This window comes from Prinia subflava, chromosome 4, assembly GCF_021018805.1.
Source record: "Prinia subflava isolate CZ2003 ecotype Zambia chromosome 4, Cam_Psub_1.2, whole genome shotgun sequence".
In the NCBI taxonomy this organism is placed as follows: Eukaryota; Metazoa; Chordata; class Aves; order Passeriformes; family Cisticolidae; genus Prinia; species Prinia subflava.
Window position 1 is genome coordinate 13,309,970 of NC_086250.1, and position 21,321 is coordinate 13,331,290.

The following is a 21,321-nucleotide window of genomic DNA, read 5'->3' on the forward strand; positions in this document are numbered from 1 at the left end:
TTTGTTCTTTAAAGGATATTCATTATCAACTGAAAACCTGCTAGTATTTCTAGATTCTTTGATTTATTTTATTTTATTTTATTTTTTTAGTTAGTAACTTGGATGTAAAGGGAGAAAAAAATACATTTCCCTATCCATTTTCTGGGATTTAATATAAAACCTGCAAAGGCACTGGAACAGTAAGGTAGGGGGCTAGAGCAGCTATGGGACTTTAAAAGTTTCATGTGTAAGAGGTGTTCACACTATTTGCTGTCAGGTAAGGTGCAGGAGTGGAGGGAAGGACATGTAAAGCCCTCTGCCTCTCTCCGATTTCTCAGGCAAGCACACTGGCTAGTTTTGCAGGGACCAATCTAGCAGTGAAGTGACTTTTGTTACCCTGATGAGTGCTGAGGGTTCGTGCCTGTGGCAGGGCACGAGTGCCTGGTGTGGCTGGCTTGCCTTGCAGGTGATGGACCACCTTGCCTGCCTGTTCCTAGAAGCACAAGTCCTTCTCCTGCCCAAGCTCCCCTGTCTGTGAATGATGGCAAGTCCATCAATCCTTCTTTCATGGTTGTTGTTGAAGGCTATCACATATCAGGCTTGTGTACTCCTGCCGGGGAGGCTCCTTGCACTTGCTCCTCTCCCCAGGACAGGCACCGCAGACACAGCCGTGCTCTGCTTAGCTCAGGATCACGCGCAGCTCCGGGCACGCCTTGCTCTCTTGCCAGAGCACATGAGTACACTGCATGTGCTCCGAGCCCAGAGCAAATGAGCCAAACTGTGCCTTAAAACTCCCCAAAAGATGCTGGGTTGAAAGGAATTGTGGAAAAGCAGGTTGTGGAGTGGACTTGGAGTATAGAAGTTAAGGGATAGGAATCATCCGCTGGGCAGCAGAGCCTCATGGAATGCTGGAGATAAGGAGGTCTCTGAATGTCCTCTGCCAAATCAGACTTTCTTTACTCACCCCATTTCCATCTCTCCATGTGTTTGTTCCTCTGCTGTGTCCAACAGCATTGCATTGACTTGTCTTCCTATGGAGCTTGGCTCAGAGAGAGGAGATTGGAGCTGCTCCCATAGCAAGGAAATGGTAATCAGTTACATGGAACCACAGCGGGGCATGGAGGTGGTCACTGGATTTCCTCCCTCGTGCAGGTACCCACAGCTTGCAGCAACACACAGACAGGGTCTAGCAGGATGAGCCTGCCCACAGTACCTACAGCCAGGCTGCAGTTTGCCTCACCTTCCCCCACTTGAGATGGAACCCAGCCACCTTACAGGTAGCTCTTTGCACTGTGTTGCCCAGGTAAAGCACAGGCTCCCAGAAAAACCTCAGACACACTCAGTCCACTTTCCAAGGAGCGTTTTACACACACCACAGCATCCTACCTTTGTCCTGCAGGACATCTTAACTATCTAGAAATTTTGGGGTTGAGATCTAGCTGGCTTGCACTTGGTCCTGAACTTCTTGGAACATTCTTAAATGTGGAAGTAGCACTTTTTCCATCTTCTCAGGAGACCCTTGCAGGTATCTAAGCATGAACACTAAAAGGGTCTTGTGGCAGGGCATTCTCCAGGTAGGTTCCCAGCCCTAGCAGCAACTAACCCTTTCCCCGAATACAAACTAGTGCACACCTGCTGATTTCAAGAACTGCAGAGATAACTCATCATGATGGATCCATTAACCCCTCTTGGAATTGCATAACCTGATGAGCTATTACCATGCACAGAAAGCCAAGTAGGGTATTACAGGAGATAAAATAATCTGCCAGGCAAAGACCATTGTTATGGCTAAGGAATAAGATTCCCTGAGGGCTTAATTTCAGGTTCATCTAGGACGACATAAAAGACCATGCACTTCCAGATCAAATGGGGAGAACTCAGCATAGATATCACAAAGCAAGTGGCTCAGGATAGGGTACATCTGCAGAGTGGTGTAAAAGCATGTCCCTGAGTATTTCATGAGGACCAGAAAATACATTAAGAGCTGTGTGATTAATTTCAAAAAGGATATTGCCTCCTTCTGGGCTATCAGCATTAGGGAATACATACATTTTTTTCCACTGTGGAGCAGAACCATATCGTGAGGAACTTGAGCCCATTCACTGTAATTTGGGACCCATGCTGAGGCAGAGAAACTACTAGTAGTTTAATTCCTCCCTCTACAGTAAAGTGTTTCAACCACTGGAAAGGAGAGGTGGACACTGTTCTACACCTCCATGGGGAAATTTCCAAGACCCGACACCCCAAACCAGGAGAAGAAAGTCCTGCAGCTCCTGGCCGGTGGGCACAACGCCCCGAGCCGCTCAGGGTGCTGGCGGCCCCCGGCCCGCCTTGAGGCTGGCCAGGAGAGGCTCGCCAGCCCTTCCCGTGGCCGCAGCCCCTCCGGAGCGCCCGCGGGGGTCGCGGCGGGGCCGTCCCTGGCGGGGCGGTGCGCGGGGCGCCGGTGGCCGCGGGGCCGGGGCGGGGCCGGGGCGGTGCGCGGCGGGGCGCGGTGCAGGGCAGCCGCGGGCACACGTGGCTCAGCCCCCCAAAAAGGCGCTCCCCGGCGGCGGGAGAGGGCAGTTCGTCCCTCGGTCCCCCCCCAAGAGCCACCGCCGGTCCGCTCCGTCCAGCCGTCGGTGGGTGCCGGTGCCAGGGGCCGCGGTTGGCTGCGAAGCGGCGGCTCCCGCCCCCTGCGGAGTCAGCCCCAGGTCCGGGGCGGCCCTACCTGCCGGCACGATGAACCTCACCGCCGAGAGCCACCGCATTCCGCTCAGCGACGGCAACAGCATCCCGCTCTTGGGGCTGGGCACCTACGCCGACCCCCAGAAAGTAAGTCCGGGGGCGCCGGGACCCCCGCGCCGCTGGCGGGGGCAGGTGCTGGCCGCCCTCGCTGCAGCCCCCGAGCCGCGGGTCCCCTCCTCCCTTCCTCCCGTCCCGGCTGCTTCTCTCTTTGCTCCTTTCCCCGTGCGAAGTTAGACCCAGCTCTACCGTGAGCAGTGCGGGCAGTGCGCGGCCCCGCAGATGAGGAAAAGGTGGGAAGAAATAAGAAAAAAATCCCGCCCAGCTTGCGGTGTGCTGCAGCCGCCACCTTCGCCGCGCCGCTGGGCGCACGGGCAGGGGCGCGGGGGACCTGCAGTCGGGACGGTGCCGTGCAATGCCCGGGTCGGGACCCCCGCAAGGCAGCCGGGAGCCCTCGGCCACCCGGAGCCAGGAGGGCCGGTGCCGTCCGCTCCCCTGCGCCGAGAGTAGGTAACATCAGGGATTTCGGACCGTCTTGTGGCTGCCTTCGATACTTTCCAAGTAATGTTCCTGAAACAAAGACCCAAATTCCTGCATCCTGATTCCTGCGGCTCCCAAAGCACTCTCAAATATTCTCCATCCTTCGGGTTTGCGCCGGGCAGGCATCCCGCCTGACCCTGCCGGTCGGCTGACCCGCGGAAGCTGGGGGAGCACACCTGATGCTTCATCCCTCTGCGGACCTGGGAGAGCAAAGGCAATTCAGTTGCCTTTTAAAACTCTCCTAAAGTGCCTGATCTTTCATCAGGTCTCGGTTTTTGTTTGTTTGAAGAGTTCGAAAAGAGGCATCGTGGCCAGAACCCTTCTTGTGTAATAGCTGCGAAGCAATGCGTGTTTATGACTTCACATATTACAAGGTATTTAAAAGTACCTTTTTAAAGAAAATTCTTGATTAAAACCATTTAACAACCACTGAATGTACTGTGGTGCATCAATAACGGTGTTGAATTTTCAACAAACACTACTACAGGCAATGCATGAGTGATGCAGAAAGGGTGTAAGACATGCAGATCTCACTGGTTAAAGATGCTGGTTTACATGGGCAGAATCAATAGGATTTAGTCATTACTTCAGAGCCTGGGCACCGTCCCCCACATCACTAAACTTTCGAGAGGTATTTCCAGCTGGTGCATTCTTTGAATAATGGTTAGTCAAACAAAATTAAGGTCTCTAACAGGAGTTTTGATATAGCAAAGCAGAATGTTGCATAATTCAGTGTCAAAATAGCTCTGAGTGAACTTGAAGCATCTTTTTCCAGACGTGTACATCATGCCCCCAACCCTCAAGTTGCGATTTTTGCCCTAGTTTTAAGTTAAGAAAAATGCAGCTGCCAGCACAAGAGTTCCTACCTTGCTGCACTTTCTGCCTGCAGCCCGGACAAGCCCTGGTCCAATACCGTGGCATGAGGCAGGGAGCCTAGTGACAAGTAACCTGATGGAGCCGAGAGGGGAGCTGGATGGGATTCCTCTTACGGTGGCAGAGTCTCAGCACTGCTGTTACCCTGCCTGCTAAGAATTCACTCTGCAGGAATTCAGCTGTCCCAAAATCAACAGGGCAACAGATCTGCTACTTCTCCCCCCGTCCTGCAAAATTCTAATGCTTCCTTCCTTTGCCCTCCCGTGGTTTGAGGTGTACAGCGAGCCTTTGCATGGAGCTCAGTGAGCCAAACTGAATCATTTTTAGGTAGGGCTGGTTTTCAGATAGTGGCTTTTTGCTTTTCGCATATACATCCTTTGTTTTCTGCTAAGAGAAAGTGGGGAGGACAGGATAATGCAGGCAAGACAGGCATTGCTACTGCAACTCCAGTTCAGAGCAATTGAAGCTGCTGTGTAACTGTACCCTCCGTGGGGATGGATGGGTGCACAGATCCAGCCACCCTTTCTCCTTCCCCCTGCGTTTTGTAGGAGTTTGATTTTCTGAGCTTTCTCTTTCTACATGACAAACACGTTAGAAAGTTATGGGTGGGAGGAGGAGCTGAGAAGAGGTAGAGAAAATAGCAGTGATAAAACACTTGCCACAGTCTCATTTTCGCAGACCAGGTGAAACAATGTGTGTTTATCTGGCGGAGCTGGGCTGGAGCTTTACGCCGGGATTAGGACTGCTATTTGAGTCGAAGAACTTGTCACAGAGAGCAGCTGGGGAAACGCAGCAACAGCGGCAGCAGCGTGCTGTGGGATTTGTTGCAGAATTGTGCTGCTGGTCGGTGATGGGGCAGGGCGTTTAAATAGGTCACGGTTTAAAATTTACCCGTTTCAAAAAGGCTGCTTTGCTGATAAGGGGGTGGGGGCTTCTGTCAACTCCTTGCTGTGGCAGCGGAGTGCTGCTGGCTGGGACAAGCTGCTTTGCCGAGTGCTGACTGGTGCCCGGTGCAACTTCACCGGGATGCCTGGCGAGGTGTCTGTCCCGTTCCTCCCGCCTCAACAGCTGAAAGGCTTTGTGGCAACCCAGGACAGTTTCAAGGTTTATCTTTAAGGAGTGAGGCCATAAACTAGCGCTGACACGTTTCCCTTAAAATGCTTAGTTGTAGCCTTTTGTGGCTGAATTGCTTAAGAAGCAGCATCTGAGCCGCCTATTCTCCAGCGGTGGGGGCAGGCAGCTGATGGTAGCGACGGCTCAAGCCAGCCCCAGCACTCTATTTCTGCTCATGAGTCAGATCCCTGCAACTTCTAGTTGTTTTGTGCTTGGATATAAAATACAGAGCCATTCATTTGTCAGATTATTCATCTTGCTCTTGGAGGCAGGTTTTTGACTTTATGCTGGTTCGTTGTTTTGATTATTTTCCCCCAAAGGTTATTCACCCTGGCACCTCCATGTCAGAGCAGCTTGTCCAAATCAAATCTGTTTTCTTAGTGTCAGGCTGTAGCCCAGTAGCTCATAATGAGCCCGGAGTGTTCCTCCTGAAGTGCAGGAATGTGCTCGCTGGTTAAGCCAACCAGGCAGATCTAGTTAGCCATGGAACAGGGAAATCTGCTTCTCCGGCAGCCGGTCAGAAGAAAACAAAGGCAGGAGGCCAGCTTTCACGTTTCAGGCTTTGTCTGCATTAATTGAACAGCAGTGCCTTCAAAACTGAAATGTGTCAGCAGCTTGCCTTGCTCATCTTAAATAACTTAATTGTTCTCCCAAAGATTTAGGGAGATCAGTCATGCTTCTCTGGTTGTGAAACACTCAACACAAAGTACATCTATTGATAGGAAGTCCCCTTTAGTGCAAGTTTACTGACTCAAAGTAGTACATCACTCAGCAGGAGCAGAGCTGGACCACTGTGGAAAAGGTCTGTTTGATAATCAGACTCATTTTAATTGAATGCTCTTTCCCCCTAGATGTAAGAGAGCTTTTCTTCTGACTGGGTAGTGTTTGGGATGACAATTCAGCTAATTCTTTGAGGCTGAAAAGTGCAACGTTGGGGGTTTCTTTCTGCTTTATTCTCCTACCACAGCAAGAAAATACAATGAATCTATTGGCTATTAGTTCATCTGCTAACAGGAAGAAAGGAGTCTTCACTGGGTCACAGAACAGAATTAGTCATAAACTTGGGTTATTTATCAAGAGAAGCACATAAAAATTTTTTTACAGGTTGGTAAATTGGTGTTTCTTGTCCTTATTTTAAAATACAGGAATGCAATAATTGCATAACTATTAAGCTTAATTTTCTTTTGCAGGCAGATTTCAGTGTGTTGAAGTTGGTTTTGCATTCTCATTCACACAAGGAATGAAATGTATGATTTGTATTAGATTCTTGCCTACATAAAAAAATTAGGCTATTTATCCTACCAAGGATGGACTCAAGTGAATAAGTGGAAATCTCAGTCACTGACTCCTTCCCCTCCTCTCTCTTCCCCAAATATTACTTCTCCTCATGGGTTTGGGTGGTTACCACAGTGGGAACTGTGAATCAGGACTACCAGTGCACTCCAGACAGCTTTAAAATTTGAGGCCAATTCTACCTCTGTTTGGCTCTGTGGATCCTTCTGGCAAAGCCCTGCGAGTGCAAGAGCACTGCCAAGGCTCCAGCAGATGCACCGTGTCCAGCCCCCCTCCCTGAGGGCCCCCAAGCTGTTGACCCAATTCTCCAGGTTGTTAAATAGATGGGGGGAGGAGGGAGAGGGCAGCCCCACAGGGGAGGGTGGTAGAGGAGGACAGGCCCCTGGATGAGGTCCTGGCATTGCCCTGTGCTGCAGCAGAACCAGACCAGTCCATGGCAGGCTCCCACTACCTCCCAGCACAGCCCATGGAATGGGACTGGCACCCATCTGGAAGCAGATGAAGTGTGGGGACGAGCAGCCTTAGAGGGGAAAGGTGCTAAAAACACTCCTAAATCCTGGAAATCCTATGCCTCGTTAAAACTGCACTTATGCCTGCTTCACTTTATAACTCATCCCTGTCAACACAGCTAAGATCATCAGTCCAGTGTCTCCACATAAATACTCGCTGTTTCCCTGGAAGGTCAAGGGGCCTTGGCCACAGCTCCTCTCCTGCCTTCCTGTTTTGACTGAAGGAGGACAGGGCTTGGAGAGAAGGTTGTAGCAACCGCACCGTACACAGGCGCTGCTTCTGAAACATAAGATCGGGCAAAGCGCTCAAGAATAGCGCTGGGTGAGGGCTGCTGGCAAGTTGCAACTTAGCTAAAAATGAGGTTCTGAGGTAGCCAAATCCATTCATAAATTGGAAGCAGTTTTGTGGAATAGTTTCAGGCAAAACAAATGGCAAAGCATTTCATTTTGGGCACTGGCAGTACAAGCTGAGGAATCAAAGAATTATTAAAGCACTTGGAGGTAGCAGTTGCCTTTCCCCGAATAGCCTGCTGGTAAGAGAATCCACATGGGCGGTGGGAAACCAGATTCAGTCCTCCTCTCAGCCTCTGGGGGTTAAATTCATATCAGACAGCTCAGGGAAATAACGTGGTTGTGGGGTAGGTGATAGCTAGAGAGAGGCAAGAAGAAACACGCACAGGCTGGAGCAGGAGGAGCACCCTCCCCATGGGAAAGCGCACTGCCCACCAGCCCCACAGCGCTGGATGCTGAAGAACTTGGTATGGCGTCCAGCCAGGAGGAAGAGAGACCCATTTCCCCAAATCTTTAACTACCACAAAGTAACCCTTGTGAGTGCCCAGACAGTCTGGGTTTTGTTTAAGAAGAAATTGCTGGTTTGAATCAGGGAGAGGAAGAGTTCATCCAGGGCTCCCAGATCCAGTCTGAGTGACCAAGTTAAAAATCTGGTTTGGATAAGTAAAAACACTGTCTTGGCACCCTGAATTACTTTTTACACCCAAGCTAGAAGCTGAACAGGGTAATTTTTCATTGTACAGATCTAACAGCCTCTAATGCTCTCATAGGAGCATTTATGCCAAAAAGTTCCTCGCACAAGGATGTGCATGCACAAATATTTTCAATCACTCTTAACAGTGCTGGCTGCACCCCTGCTTCAGGCTGCCTGCCTTTGGAGCTGCCATAGGCTGCTGTTAAGTCAAAAGAGGTAATAAGTGATTCGTCCCTACCATGGGATCTGGATCTCTGAGCTGCAGTGAGGGAGGAATTACACTCATCTTAATCCCCTCTGTTTTCCTCCTGGAAAGCCACCACTGGCTTCTGAAACACAATTGGCTGGAGACAGCAATGATTTCAGGTGACTTGCAAAGCAAGTCACCTGGCCTGACCCAAAGCTACAAAATGAATCATGTATTGAGTGTTCCTGGGAGAAGTGATACCTGAGATCTCTGCAGATACTGTTGAGCTCAAAGGCTTTCACTTCTTGATTTCTTGCCTGTAAATTCCTCTTACTGTGACTCAGACAACTGTCTTCCTCCTGAGGTAAACTTGGCTTCTGGATTTTTTCTTGAAAGAGATGAGAGAGGCAGTGACAAGAGCAGGAACTCTTCTAACATCCAAGTGTTCTTACAGCCTTATCTTATTCCCCATGATATTAAAATAAATATACAAAGAAAAGATCTCAGTCCTTTTAATGTGGATGATTACACATGAATATGTGTTTGAACTCAACAAGTACTGAGTATGAAGTTAGCTCTTTAATGAAGTGATCTTTATGAACCTACATAAAATTACCACAGATGTAGGCCAAGGAATTATTTTTTTCAGAGGTAAAATATTTGGAACCTGATTTGAACAGAGCTGAGGGAGCCAGTTGGGATATTTGGTTACAATGCCCCTTATTTATGCCTTGAACTTAAGAAGTAAATAAAACTTCTGAAACAATTTTTTTTAATGTTATTGGGTTGTATCTCCTAGCCAGCATTTCCAAAAGACATTGTGTCCCTTCACAGTCCATTTTGGTAACCACTACTGGCTTTCCCAAGGTCTTTGCTTTTTCAGCAGCAGTATTACCTCATGCAGTACTAGTTCTTCTTGTCTTCAGGGAGCACTTTGGAGCAGCGGAGCCACAGATGGCTGACATGTAGCAGCACGAGGTCTCTCAGGGCTGGGATTTCTGGGATGTTTCAGAGGGTAGCCTCATGTTCCCTCGATTTCTGAGGATACCCTAAAATCATATGTCCAAGAGGAGATTTGACCAGTTGAGTCAGGGGTGAAGGGAAGGAGATACATTGCTGCAGCCCAGAAAGACAACTGTGCCTGATCTGCTACATGTCCTGGAGGGCTCCTTCCCTGCCTGTTAGTAATCTCCTAGCCTAGCCTTCACACTGAACAATATTTATCCTGAAACCCAATATCTGCAGCCAGATCGCTCATGGAGTCATGACTCAGTTAGTTTGGTGCTTGAAGGACTCAACCATACTGAGGCAACTTTGCTAGCACAAACTGCAGATGGCATGCCTTCCCCTCGGTGGCTGGTATCCTGGTATTGGGTGATGCCCTCACTGATTAATTGCTCAGATTTTATTCCTTAACTAAGTCAGTTACTGGCAAGACCCAGTTGCCAAGAGCAGATAAAGGAGGATTCTTCATATTTGGTGCCCAGATGCCTTGAGGAGGTGCAGCAGCGGGCATCAGCTTTTAGCAGGCAACAGACCAACTTGGCTCGTGGGCAAGAGCTTGTGTGAGGAGTCAAGAAACTGCAGTGATTGGGCTCTAGTATTGCCTTAATTCATCCCTGCTGTTTGCTACAGAGGTGGCAAATATGCCAGGGAATAAGTGGTTTCACACATGAAAGACTGCTTTCACAGATCAAACTCCTTACAATAAAGAGTTGGGAGTACACACTAGAAGGTTAAACTAAATGAAAAGGGTCTCAGAACAAGTTCTGATTTCATCAATGACTTTTGCTAAAAGCTTACTGCTGCATGACACATTTTAAAATTCCCTTTTTTATATGCTCAAGTGGCATGTTTACTATCTCTGATTTATCTTGTATTGTCCTTTTTTCCTCAACCATACAATTTTTCTGTTCTGCCACTAGAGCAGTCTTCTTCCATTTCTTTGTCTTCGACACTTCCTTCATGTTTAGCCTTGACCTCTCCTCCTCTGCCTGCAACCACCTCTTGATGCCTCAGTTCCTGCTAGCTCCCTATAATCTTATGTTATACAATGGAACATTTTTGGCTTGCATAAATGCAAGTTTGCATCTTTGTCTCACTAAGAAAGAAAATCTAAGTCATATAATTAGAAAAATCAGGTAATTAGAAGAGGTAAATACTTTTTTCCCCCTGAATGTAGTAGACTCAGAAACTCCTAGCTTTTGAACGGTACTTTAACCAGATTTTAAATTTGGATTTGATAAAATTACTTACCACACTCTGTCAGCCTGGAGGAAAGATTCTTGCATGCAACTTTCTTGGAGACACAAGCTTTGTTCCTAATACGTTGATAAGTTGATTCTAAGACATTGTTGAATTTGCAAAATGCTCTTTTACCTCCATGTATCTTCTCTGATGAAATCTCGATGGTTCTTCATTTCCATGAAACTGGAAGCTTAGTAGAAAACAAAGTGATAGCATTACTATCTCTGCTCTGTGCTAATGGCTTTCGTTCTCAGTTGTGAACACAATTAGTGTCTAATCATGCGTAGCAGATTAGATGTGTTTACTGAAGTGGTCAACATGTAAAATTCCTAATGACAAGAGCCCAGCCTTGTAGATGGGTGTGAATGAAAGACTAACTTTCTTGCTACAAAGTCCATTAACCAAGGGAGGACTTCTGAGCAAAATGGACACAAAATTGCTGGTCCTGGAAAATGGAGCATTTTTTTAGTTTGCTATTAGAAGCAGATTGTGCTCAGGACAACTGCCACCCCTCCCCCTGGTTACCCCAGCATCCCTAAAACAAAAACCCTTCTTCTAAAACGATAGTACCTCTAACCTATGATGACATCTCAGCTGCTACATGAAAACATTTTCATGTTTTCGTGACTGCTCCAGGACCAAGAGATGTATCCCCACGCAGAGCCGAGGACTTGCACTAATGAATCCACTGACAGCCAGGCAATTGCCTGGCCTTGTGCAGTGATGCCTGCCTAATCCAAGCAGAGGAGCTGGCTCTTGCAGCCACCCTGGCACACTGTCATTTGGCTCCCAAACACGGTACCAACACGTGCAGACTTGGACATGGCAAGAGCGGTCCGCAGGAAAATGATCCCAGAACAAGAGTGCCTTTAGGAGGTGACAACTTTGTCTGGGAGTCAGGACAACTTTTACATGGTGGATATCAGGTACCAGCATGATCCACCAAGCTATGTGTCTGCCTATGACACATGCTAGAATTGTGTTTAATCAGTCCAGATCCAAAACTAATAGAGGGTTAATCCAGATAAGCTTTTAGGACAGTAGCACTACTCAAAACCAGTCACAGGGATTCTTATTTGAAAAGTAACCAAACAGAGAACAGACCTTTTCCATTCCATAGCTGCATGCTGCAAGTGACAAGCACTAGCTGTTTTAATATACTCCTCTTCCAAAAATTACAAAATTAGCTGTTTCCACTGCAATAATACTAATCCAAATATTGACACCCCAAAAATAGTACTTTTATTCTTCTCTTTTCCTATGGCTTTCTAAATATGCTGGGGGGTTTTTAAGCCCATTCAAAATCCACAGGGAAAGCCATTCTATCTAAATAAAAGTTAAGAAGACTGTTTTGTGGAAGATGAGACAGGGAATCACTAGCATTGTTGAAGAGGGGAAAAACTGAACCCCTATGAGTGAGTAATCGGGATTACCACAACTGAAAGATACGCTTTTTGGCAAGAACATTTAGAGCCCAATGTTCCAGGCAAAGCTCCATTTTTAAAATGTCCCTGATCGACTCTGTACGTTAAATATGGCTGTGCACTCCCATGTGTCCCTGATTCCCCACAGTTCTCCAAAAAACAGTGTAAGCATGTTCTTGCAGCTCATGTGGGAAGCTAACATCTGGATTGTCTCTTTGGTTGACCTAGGAGGCCAGATTTGTCAAAACTTGAAAGCACTATGCAGAAAATGCCTCTCTAGGCTTCGAAGCCAACTCTTGTTGGTTCAGCTAACTAGGTGGTGGAATTCCCCAAGTTCTACATTTGCCTTCGCAAACATTTCTTCGAACTGGCGCCAGAAACCTCTCCCCTTTAACTCTAGGGAATGAAGCAGAAGAGGTACTGGCAGCCTTTTTTTTCTCCTGTTTTATTGCACAAGCTGGTGCTTTATCTTCCACTCATACTTCATGCATCCCTGTGATTGTATTGCTTGTCTGAAGGGTATTTTGATAGCACCCACCCTTCCAGATAGATGCAGGCTTTCCAGGGCCAGCCAGCTGGCTGTTGTGTCCTCCAGCTCTTCAAGAAATTTTCCCAGTCCACCCCACTAGCACTGTGAGCACAGGGACCAGGTGTCCACATCATGTGCTTGGTTTGCTTTAATCCTCTAGCTGCCCACAGAAAGGTCTTAGCTTCACCTTGCATTAACTTACTTTGCGTTGAGTGAAAAGTTGCAGCGTTCCTAAAACTGAGGATTCTGCAATCAAGTGTTAAAAATAACTCCAGCACCCTCTGCCAGCTACAATAATAAGGCTTTCCTGAAGACAGCTTTGGCTAAATCCTGGAATAACAATGTCACAGGAATTCTAGAAATGCTAAATCTGCAGTTATGAAATCTAATTTCTGTTGTATGGACAAACCCCATGCTTCAGGCCACCGATACAACATCAAGTAAGAGGAGAAAGGCACCCCTTTTCCACCTTCATTCCTGGTGTGACACAAGGCCACAAGTGACACCATTCCCCTCATCTTCTCTGTGCATATTTGCTGTCCTCCACCTTCCAAGGCAACACAGTGCACGACATAAAGCAAAGTTCTGGGCTGGCACAGCAGCCTGTGGCTCTTAGCCGTGTTCTCTGCCTCCATTCCCAGCCCTACCCACTTTTGCAGAGAACCTTTTGCTGGGTTTTGCTTCCTGGATGGTGGCTGCCAATGCTTCCGGGGGATGAAAGCCAGATTTTCCTGTGTACGAGAGAGAGGGATGTGCTGGCGGTCACATTTTCCAAGAAAGAGGTGTACAGTACAGCTTCTCTTTTACAAGATTAAACAATTCTAAGAATGTACCCTTGTGTGGCTCATATCCTCTGGCTTTGTAAACTTAACCTGTGCTTTCCTGCAGGGCCTTCAGTACACATGCTTTCTATGCTCTGCTCCTAACATCTTAAGCCAATCCTTTTTGCCAGTTTGTCCAGAAAACAGGCAAATGGAAATAAGCATCTGGGCTTCTAGAAACTTGCATAAGAATCTGTGTGTGAGTGCTGAGCTCTGATGAAGGAGGCCCTGAGCCCAGGAATGTACCTACTTTCTCCTTCCTGTATTTAGCTGACTAAGATTCCTAAACAGCGGCTCCACATCCTAAATTATAGGTTTGGACTGGAGCACTTGGCCCATGGCTTGGATGTCTTGTGTAACTCAGCTGCAGCTAAACTCAGATTTTTTCAGAAGATGGCCCTGTGTCTCCTAACACTTCAGGCTTTTCCCCCCAGGATCATTATTCCCAGCTGAGAGACTGCAAAGCTTTGCACGAAACAGGTGAGATGCTCAGGACTAAGGTAAAGGGCTTCTTTCCTGAAGTGCTGCTTTCTCTGCTCTCGTGTGCTGCTGACTGTGGTGCAACTCTGTTAAGCTTCTCCTGTAAAACAGGGCAGAGCAGAATCTGGGAGCTTGAGTCAGACTGCTTTACTTTACTGTACACACTAATAAAGAATAAATGACAACACTGATGTTAAGACATGAAAACAGCGACTACAGTAGCAGTTCATATGGTGTTGCAAGATTATAATCTATTGCCAGTGTGTCCTGTTAGCTTTATCTTTGGAGATAACCCTCTTAATCAGCTGGAAAGCCAAAGGAAACTGCTAACCAGAAAAAGATGCTACAGAAAAAGCAAACGAATTGGAGGGCAGTTGAACTGTGACACCAAATAACAGTAATAAGTCAGACAACCACTAACACTGCTGAGCAAACACTGTTCTCCTTGAGTGGGAAGAGAAAAACTCATGGGTATGCCTGCACAAAAATATTCTCCTGTGGTTTGGTCATGTGCACTCATGAACAAAACTGAAGCTGAACCATTTGCTCTGGTAGGGAGAATAGTATTTGACAAAATGGGATGTGATAGAAGGTGTCTGGAATAAATATTAAAAATTAGGAAAGTTTATGGTCTCAGAGGAAAAAGAGAGCAGACCCTTTCAGACAGACAGAACTGATGAAGCACATTGCTTTTTCAGACTCACAGAAAGTGGTAGCTGGCCAGTTGGCTACTTCATCTGTGGAGAAGGGGCCAAATTGCTGCTTCCTTTCTTTCAGTGACGGTGCATATCTGAGTCTGCTCCCCGAGCCCTTCTGTTGGATTTATTTATCATGGAGCCTGAAGGAAACAGATGCCAGTTAAATCTGTCATGCATGGTGGTCAATCAGCTGATTTACAAGCTCCTGATTTATAGAGGCTGCAGGGATTGACTAATACAGAGTCTGCTATGCCAGCAAAGCAAAGCTAGTTTATTACACCAGGTTGCTAGTATTTATAGGTTACTACATTTGTGCAAATTTCTTCACACTGACCCCTTTGTCTTGGTCCCATTTAGAAACACAATCTTCTGGTTATTCTTATAATGCTAAGAATGTTCTTTGTTATCTCTTTTGTCAAAGCAGTCAGTATCAGAGGGCTAGAGTGACCAGTCATGATGCCTTCACTTCTGTTTTTGCTCTGAGTTTATTTCTCTCACGGCTTCTACTGTACTAGGGCTAGAAGGTTGGCAGCACTGTCTGATTCAGCTTCTGTAGCTGTCTGATCTTCCACAGAGGGAATAATTGTGTCTCTTGTTTCCTTAAACTTTATGATCTTAAAAGAAACACAGATGCTATTGAATAAATTTATTAGTGATTGAGCAAGTCCTTCCAGTCAACCAAACAGTTATTATTTTATCATAAAACGTGTGATAAAATTAATATGGTTATTTGGCACAAATTAGTGACTGTCGGCAAAAGCACTGAAGATAAATATCCGACTTACAGTGCACAGGTGGTTATAAAACTCCACTTCTAAAACAAATCCTTGATCAAAATAGCATAGTTGCAAGGCACGCCGATTAAAAGCTGAAATATTAATTATGGCGAAGGATCAAGGACACCTCTTATCTATAATTAAATAAAAAGTAATAAGAAGCAGACTTGTCTTTAGGCCAAAGCTAGAGAGTCCTGAATTACTACCAACAAAGCACAAAGGTTTATGACACAGAGAAGTTTCAGTACCTCATCTAGTATTTGTACTACTCTCAAAGTGAGCCCTGCTCTTTCAGGAATGGTGCAAAAATAAAGCCTGTCTGCAGTGGCAGCATAGGTAACTGCATTTTAGCTAGCATACTAAGAGAGTATAGTCTGCAGGAAGGAGAGTGAAGAGGTCTGGGGTTCTGAGTAAAATAAGGTGGTTGCTTATGGCCGAATAGCCTGGGAGGTGCTGTTCCATCAGCTGCTGTGATAAGTGGTGCCGACCCTTATACAACATAGATGCATCACAAATTTCTATCTGCACTTTAACAAAAATTTTATTATTTTATTGTAAAAACTGATTTTCAGTTGTAACCTTTGATCTGGTCACTACTGAAGGCCAATGAAAGACAAGATTTAAACATCTCAGACTGAGCAGCTAAGTAGAGGGGAAAGATCCAGGTTTGTGTCTTCTCTGATGGAGAGATGGACGAGCAGTGATGGTGTGAGTCACCTAACTTTGGTATGGTCTGTCAGGAAACAGTGGAATAAGATACGACACCTAAAGCAACACTTCTAAAAAGTGGCAATACCACAACATGACTAGCCTGTGCAACTCATCAGCACAGTTTACCACAGCCCATTACTGCAGGGTTTGGAAGGATTAAATATGTGAAATGCCAGAAATGATAGTTTCTCCATTAGAATGAAAATAAACATATGGTATAAAGTTTCCAGGCTTGCAGATGTCTCAGACCTTCAGCTGGGATGGTTCAATAGAGGCAATATTTTCCAAAAACTGTTCCCTAGATCGCTTTGCATTTTATGTGAAGCACCTTAGACCAGAATCTGTCAGAACTAATATACCACCTCAGATGAAATGGACTAGTGCAATAAAAACATATATATATACAATGTAAACCCATCTCCGGCAATTGGTAATCAAGACCTGATCCAAAAAAAGCCACTCCAAGTCCCTAAAGAATAAGGTTATTCCTTGAGATGGAGGAGTCTTTCACAAGATTATTTGTACAGATGTAAGTCCCATGTAAAAAATTAAGACATACACAGAAGTTCAGCTCTAAAACAAGTCAACTGATTCAGTCAAAAGCAGATGCAGTAATTGCATGCATTTCCCTCTATTCTACCCTCCTTCCATGTCTGAAACTGTGCTGTTCCCTTACATGTGAGATTCTACCTTTCTTCACCTATTCCCTCTGCTTCTCTTACTGACCAAACAGGTCGTGGTGGCTGTGAAAAGATGCAACTCAATAATCAACATTTCCTTGCCTGGTAGAGTTTAGTTTACAGCGTCAGGAAACAATAGGGAGATGTGTTCATGCAATTTCTCAACAGTGTGAAGAGGAGAAATTGTAGTATTGGGTTCACATCCCATTTTCAATCTCTTCAACAAATGGAAAAAGTAAAAAAGAAAATATTTTTTCCCCAAATATATATTATGGTAATGTATCACTGTCCTCTAAATGCTCTGCTTTCATACACTTGAATGGTAAAAGTCAAACAGGCTGAAGACATCTAGAAGACACACTGTTTGCAAAATCACGTTTCAGAGAGAAAAAACACTGATAGCACTTTTGGAAATATGGTTATCTTTCAGATAACTAGGCTTGAGCTCCCTAGACCTCTCAGCTGAGCCCTGCTGCTCTGTGCCAGTCAGCCTGAGCTTTGCAATTGTGGCTCCAACCGTGTGCGGCTCATTGCTGGGGCAGAGGTCTGAGGTTACTGTACTCAGTCACCGCAGGCTTGTAATACTCGTGTCAGAGCTTTCATCCTGATGCCTCTCTCAAATCCTCTCCTGCAGGTTCAGGCAGGGACAAAGCAGAGAACATGTTGGAGGTTGTCACTGCTCCATGCCTCGCGCTTCTGTAACGCTGCCCAGCGTGCCCCAAGTGAAAAGCAGGCATTGAGTGTGCTTGAAAAGCTGGTAGCTCCCATGGTCTCCAACACATCCACTAACAACCAGGAAAGGGCCCTGCCAGGGGCCAAGCGTGCTTTTGGGACACTTCCACAATGAAAGCAGCAAGGCGCTCAAACAAGTGTTCCATTGTCTCCCTCAATTAAGCACACAGTATTGCATCATCACTGCTGTAAATACTCTGGAGTGCCAAACTGTGCCGTTTTGGTTCTCGGCCCTCATTCAGGTCTGTGATAAATCAGGGCACGTGTGAGCAGCTTTGCATTTTAAGTAACCTCTAGGCACTGCGTGCTGGAACAGAAAGTTCCTCCCAAGCCCAAACAGAAGTTGGTCCATTTTGTGCCCCTCAGAGTCAGCCAAGATGGGGCACTGAGGAAGCACGCTGGAATATGGTCCCATTATCCCAGAATGATCTGTCACCATCCTACAGTTCTGGGACTGAAAGTCAGGGATGAAGACATCCCCAGGTGTCTTCAGCAGTCCTTCAAAGATGTTTCTTTCATCAACATGGAAGGGGAGACCAGTGTTCTTAATCATTGAAGCATCCTATAGCAGCTATGAGTTTCACATCTTTTAGTTCAGCAGGTGGTGGGAGAGAAGCTGTTTCTTTCATGACAAACTCATGGACAGCCAGGCCAGTGGCAGCTGTAAAAGGACAGCTAGGAGAGAGAGGAGGGAGAGCTATGGCTATGGTAAAAAATGGTCCTTTCCAACAACACTTGCTGCCTGTCCTGCTTCTCTGCTTCCCTTGGCATTGTCAAAACCAACACATTTGACATCGTCTCTTCATACCGTCTCATTTCCAGACACCTCTGGCATCTGTTTTCTTCACAGGAGAAGCAATGTGGTCTTGGCCCTGCACTTGCAGATAGCAAAATCCAGCTCTTGCCATTTGTTGTTAACAGGCAGCAGCACAGCAGAGCAGTTTTACTTGCCCTGTTTCAGGTTTTGTTAAAGTGAATCCAATGTCCCTGTTGCAGCAGACCAATGCCCATGAAAAGGATGGGAGAATAGCATTGCTCCACGCCCTTGGCCACCACCACTTAGAGCTGCTCTCTTATTATAAAAAGTGTAGGAACCATAAGCTGTTTTCAGTACAATTTTAGTGACCAGACAAATAATTTCAGTAACCAGTTTTGTGCTTTTTTGCTTAGCTTGGCCTACATGTAATTTTGCTTGCCACGTTGGCTAATGGAAAATATGGAAAATATGACTGTTCTGAAAAAACAAGCTTACTCTGAATTTTGGCAATGATGAGCAAACATAAATGCAGCACACAGTACAAAAATGTCACTTATTCGGAGGTTTCTTGGGCTCATCTTAAACTGAAGCAGTAAAATATATATGAATATACACTAAAGCAACTACTGTTTCTTAACCACGTAGTAAAGCAGCTAGATTTGGGAATCCCAGTAGATAGTCCTGACCTACAGATTGTGATACCAACAATGGTAAGCTGATTTGAGGAGAAAGAAGTCAAATCCAAATTCCTGGACGGTTGAAAGGTCCAAGCTATTCAAACAGCCTCTGACCAACAGATGGCTGGCCAGCTCTGCTCAACCAAGAAGTCATCTTCCCCTTGAGTATGGGATTTTATCAAATGGCTGTTGTAGGAAAGCCCTTGCTCTCTGGAAAAGGAATTCTGAAATTATTTTCATATCAAATGCATTCAATTCTACTTCCTGAGAACACTAGTGTTCTCTCTTTCACAGAGACAGTGAGACAGCTTTTTGCTTTGCTGCCTTTTCCCAGTCTAATCCCACATGCTCAACAATTTTGAGAAAAAGTGCACAGCACTTTTTTATTTAGAAGCTGGAACGCGGTTACCTGGGATGGTCGCTCAGGATGAATTACACCACGAATCTTGCACATATCTCAGGGACTCTCTGGCACTGCAGGAGAGGTAAGCAGTGGGCTGACACTACGTTAACTCCTTTCCTTCTCCCACCAGACTCCCAAAGGTTCCTGTCTGGAGGCGGTGAAGATCGCCATCGATGCTGGTTACCGCCACATCGACGGCGCCTTCGTCTACTTCAATGAGCACGAAGTGGGACAAGCCATCCGGGAGAAGATTGCTGAAGGGAAGATCAAGAGAGAAGACATATTTTACTGTGGCAAGGTGAGAACCTGCACTCAGATTATTTACACTAAAGCCAGGATTTCCGTGAATGGTCTTTCTTAAGAATGCCAGCGGTCAACATCTGGAATGCTTCCTTCCAGATCCAACATCCTTTATTTTTCTTTCCCAGCGTTACTAGAATGCTGCAGATCTTTATGAACACTAGGTTTGCTGTGAGGCACAGGAAGAACAGTTGATCTCTGTTTAAATCTCTGATAGCAGTGGGAACCGTGCAACATCCCTACTGCTTAGTATTGTAGGCACCTGCAAGTTAAGACCATGGCTACACTCAGCCTAAAGTGCTGCCTAACCTGTTACTGTGCCACAGGTTGTGTTGTCACACAGAACCCCATCCAGACAATGATCCTGCCATTGAGCTATTCTCTATTAGAGCAATTCCCTGCACAGGTTTGCCATGAGGTTACACAATGAGAGGGGTGGGAGCAAGCACATGCATGCCAGTGTCTGTGTATGGGAGAACAGCAAGTGCCTACATTGGTACTACTGCCAGAAAATTACTCATCAAGCTACACCCTTAGTTACTGTATCACCTGCCATTAAAAAGTTCTAGGATGATGAATCAACTTACTTGGTGAGAAGATGCCATTACACTTCTGTTAGAGAGCAATGAGGCTGGAGTAATGCATGAGCTACTTTATACATTCAAGTCTTAACTCTTTGACTTGACTCACTCCTAAAAGAATGAAATCCCTGTCCAGTGAAGTGCCTGACAAAAGCTGTCGTGACTACCATGAATTACCCCAGGTATAAGAGAGCTCACTGCACACTGCAGAATAAAGACTGAAGGTGCCTGTCCAGTTTCTGAGGGAGTTTATGGTCTCAGACAGTCCTTCCTGCAGTGCTCCTTTGAACAGATCAGCCTAATATTTTCCCTTTCTCCTTTTCCAAATAAGACGTAATCCACAATTACTCAATAGACTTGCAAATAAACACCACTGTTCCTAGAGTGAAAGATCCCATGGGATGAGAGGCCTGGCTTACCGTGAGCAATTTAGTTAGGTTCTATGATCTGGGGAAACTAAGCTTCAGATTGGATAGTTTGCAGACCAAGTGGATTTTCAGCAGCTATAGACCGATTTCCAAGTACAGCAATTTCCAATCTGTAAAATATGCACCTCTTTTCCAAGTTCCTTGCTTGGTTCTACTGATAACAACCTTGCCTTTCTGAGAAAAACCTCATATTCTCAAATTCTCTGCCTTTATCAGGGGAATTTCTCAGTCTCTCATATGCCAAATATGTTGATTTGGATCAGTGAAAATATTTAGTTTCAGCAGTTTTATAGTTTCATTACTGCAAATTATCAGTAATATTACAAATCAAAACCACCAAGCTGTGCCAAAAGGTTAGAACCAAATGTTCTAACAATTTTGAGTATTTTAACCTTCTCAACTGCTTCCCCTGCAGTTTATTTGCCCACATCTACCTTTAGGCTCTAAGAAAGCACATCTCACTGTAAAATCACCAAACTTAATTTATTTATCAAGCTTTTCTGTATTCAGTTGTCTGATCTGATCACCAGATGATTTTCCTAGTCGATAACCACTACTTAAACACTGAGTCATTTCGAAAACTGCAGGCCCTGCAAGCCACAGGGCTGCAACACACAGTACCACAGCAGCCAGTGCCTGTGCTCCTCGCCTGCCCTGTGTCTGTGAGATGACACACACAGGGATTTCTCTTACAGTTGTGTCCTCTTTGTGCTTGACAAAACCTCAGCTGCTCAGGGTGATAGCCCATTGTAACATTTCTACAATCTTTAAAGGAGTTCAAAGGCAGCTACGGACAATACTCTGCAACTAATTCAATCCATCACAATCTAGGATTTTCACAGGTTTCTCTCAAAGCTCTCACAGCAGCTTTCAGCTT

The 21,321-nt window shown here is 45.8% G+C and overlaps 1 protein-coding gene and 1 long non-coding RNA gene across 2 annotated transcripts in view; one reads left to right on the top strand and one right to left on the bottom strand.

Moving 5' to 3' along the window:
* Window positions 1–2,523: 2,523 nt before the first annotated feature.
* Window positions 2,524–21,321, top strand: part of AKR1D1 (aldo-keto reductase family 1 member D1) — a 34,756-nt gene continuing 15,958 nt past the window's right edge. Inside the window, exons 1-2 of the mRNA XM_063395554.1 lie at window positions 2,524–2,790; window positions 19,266–19,433. Coding sequence (XP_063251624.1) covers window positions 2,698–2,790; window positions 19,266–19,433 — 261 coding nt within the window. The 5' untranslated portion in view covers window positions 2,524–2,697. The remainder of the gene's footprint in view (window positions 2,791–19,265; window positions 19,434–21,321) is intronic.
* On the bottom strand, window positions 8,734–19,272 carry LOC134549697 (uncharacterized). The gene is made up of 4 exons (XR_010080156.1): window positions 19,142–19,272; window positions 14,406–14,539; window positions 10,457–10,637; window positions 8,734–9,249 (listed from the first exon to the last, which is right to left on the bottom strand). It is a non-coding gene; the product is annotated as an uncharacterized LOC134549697 (long non-coding RNA).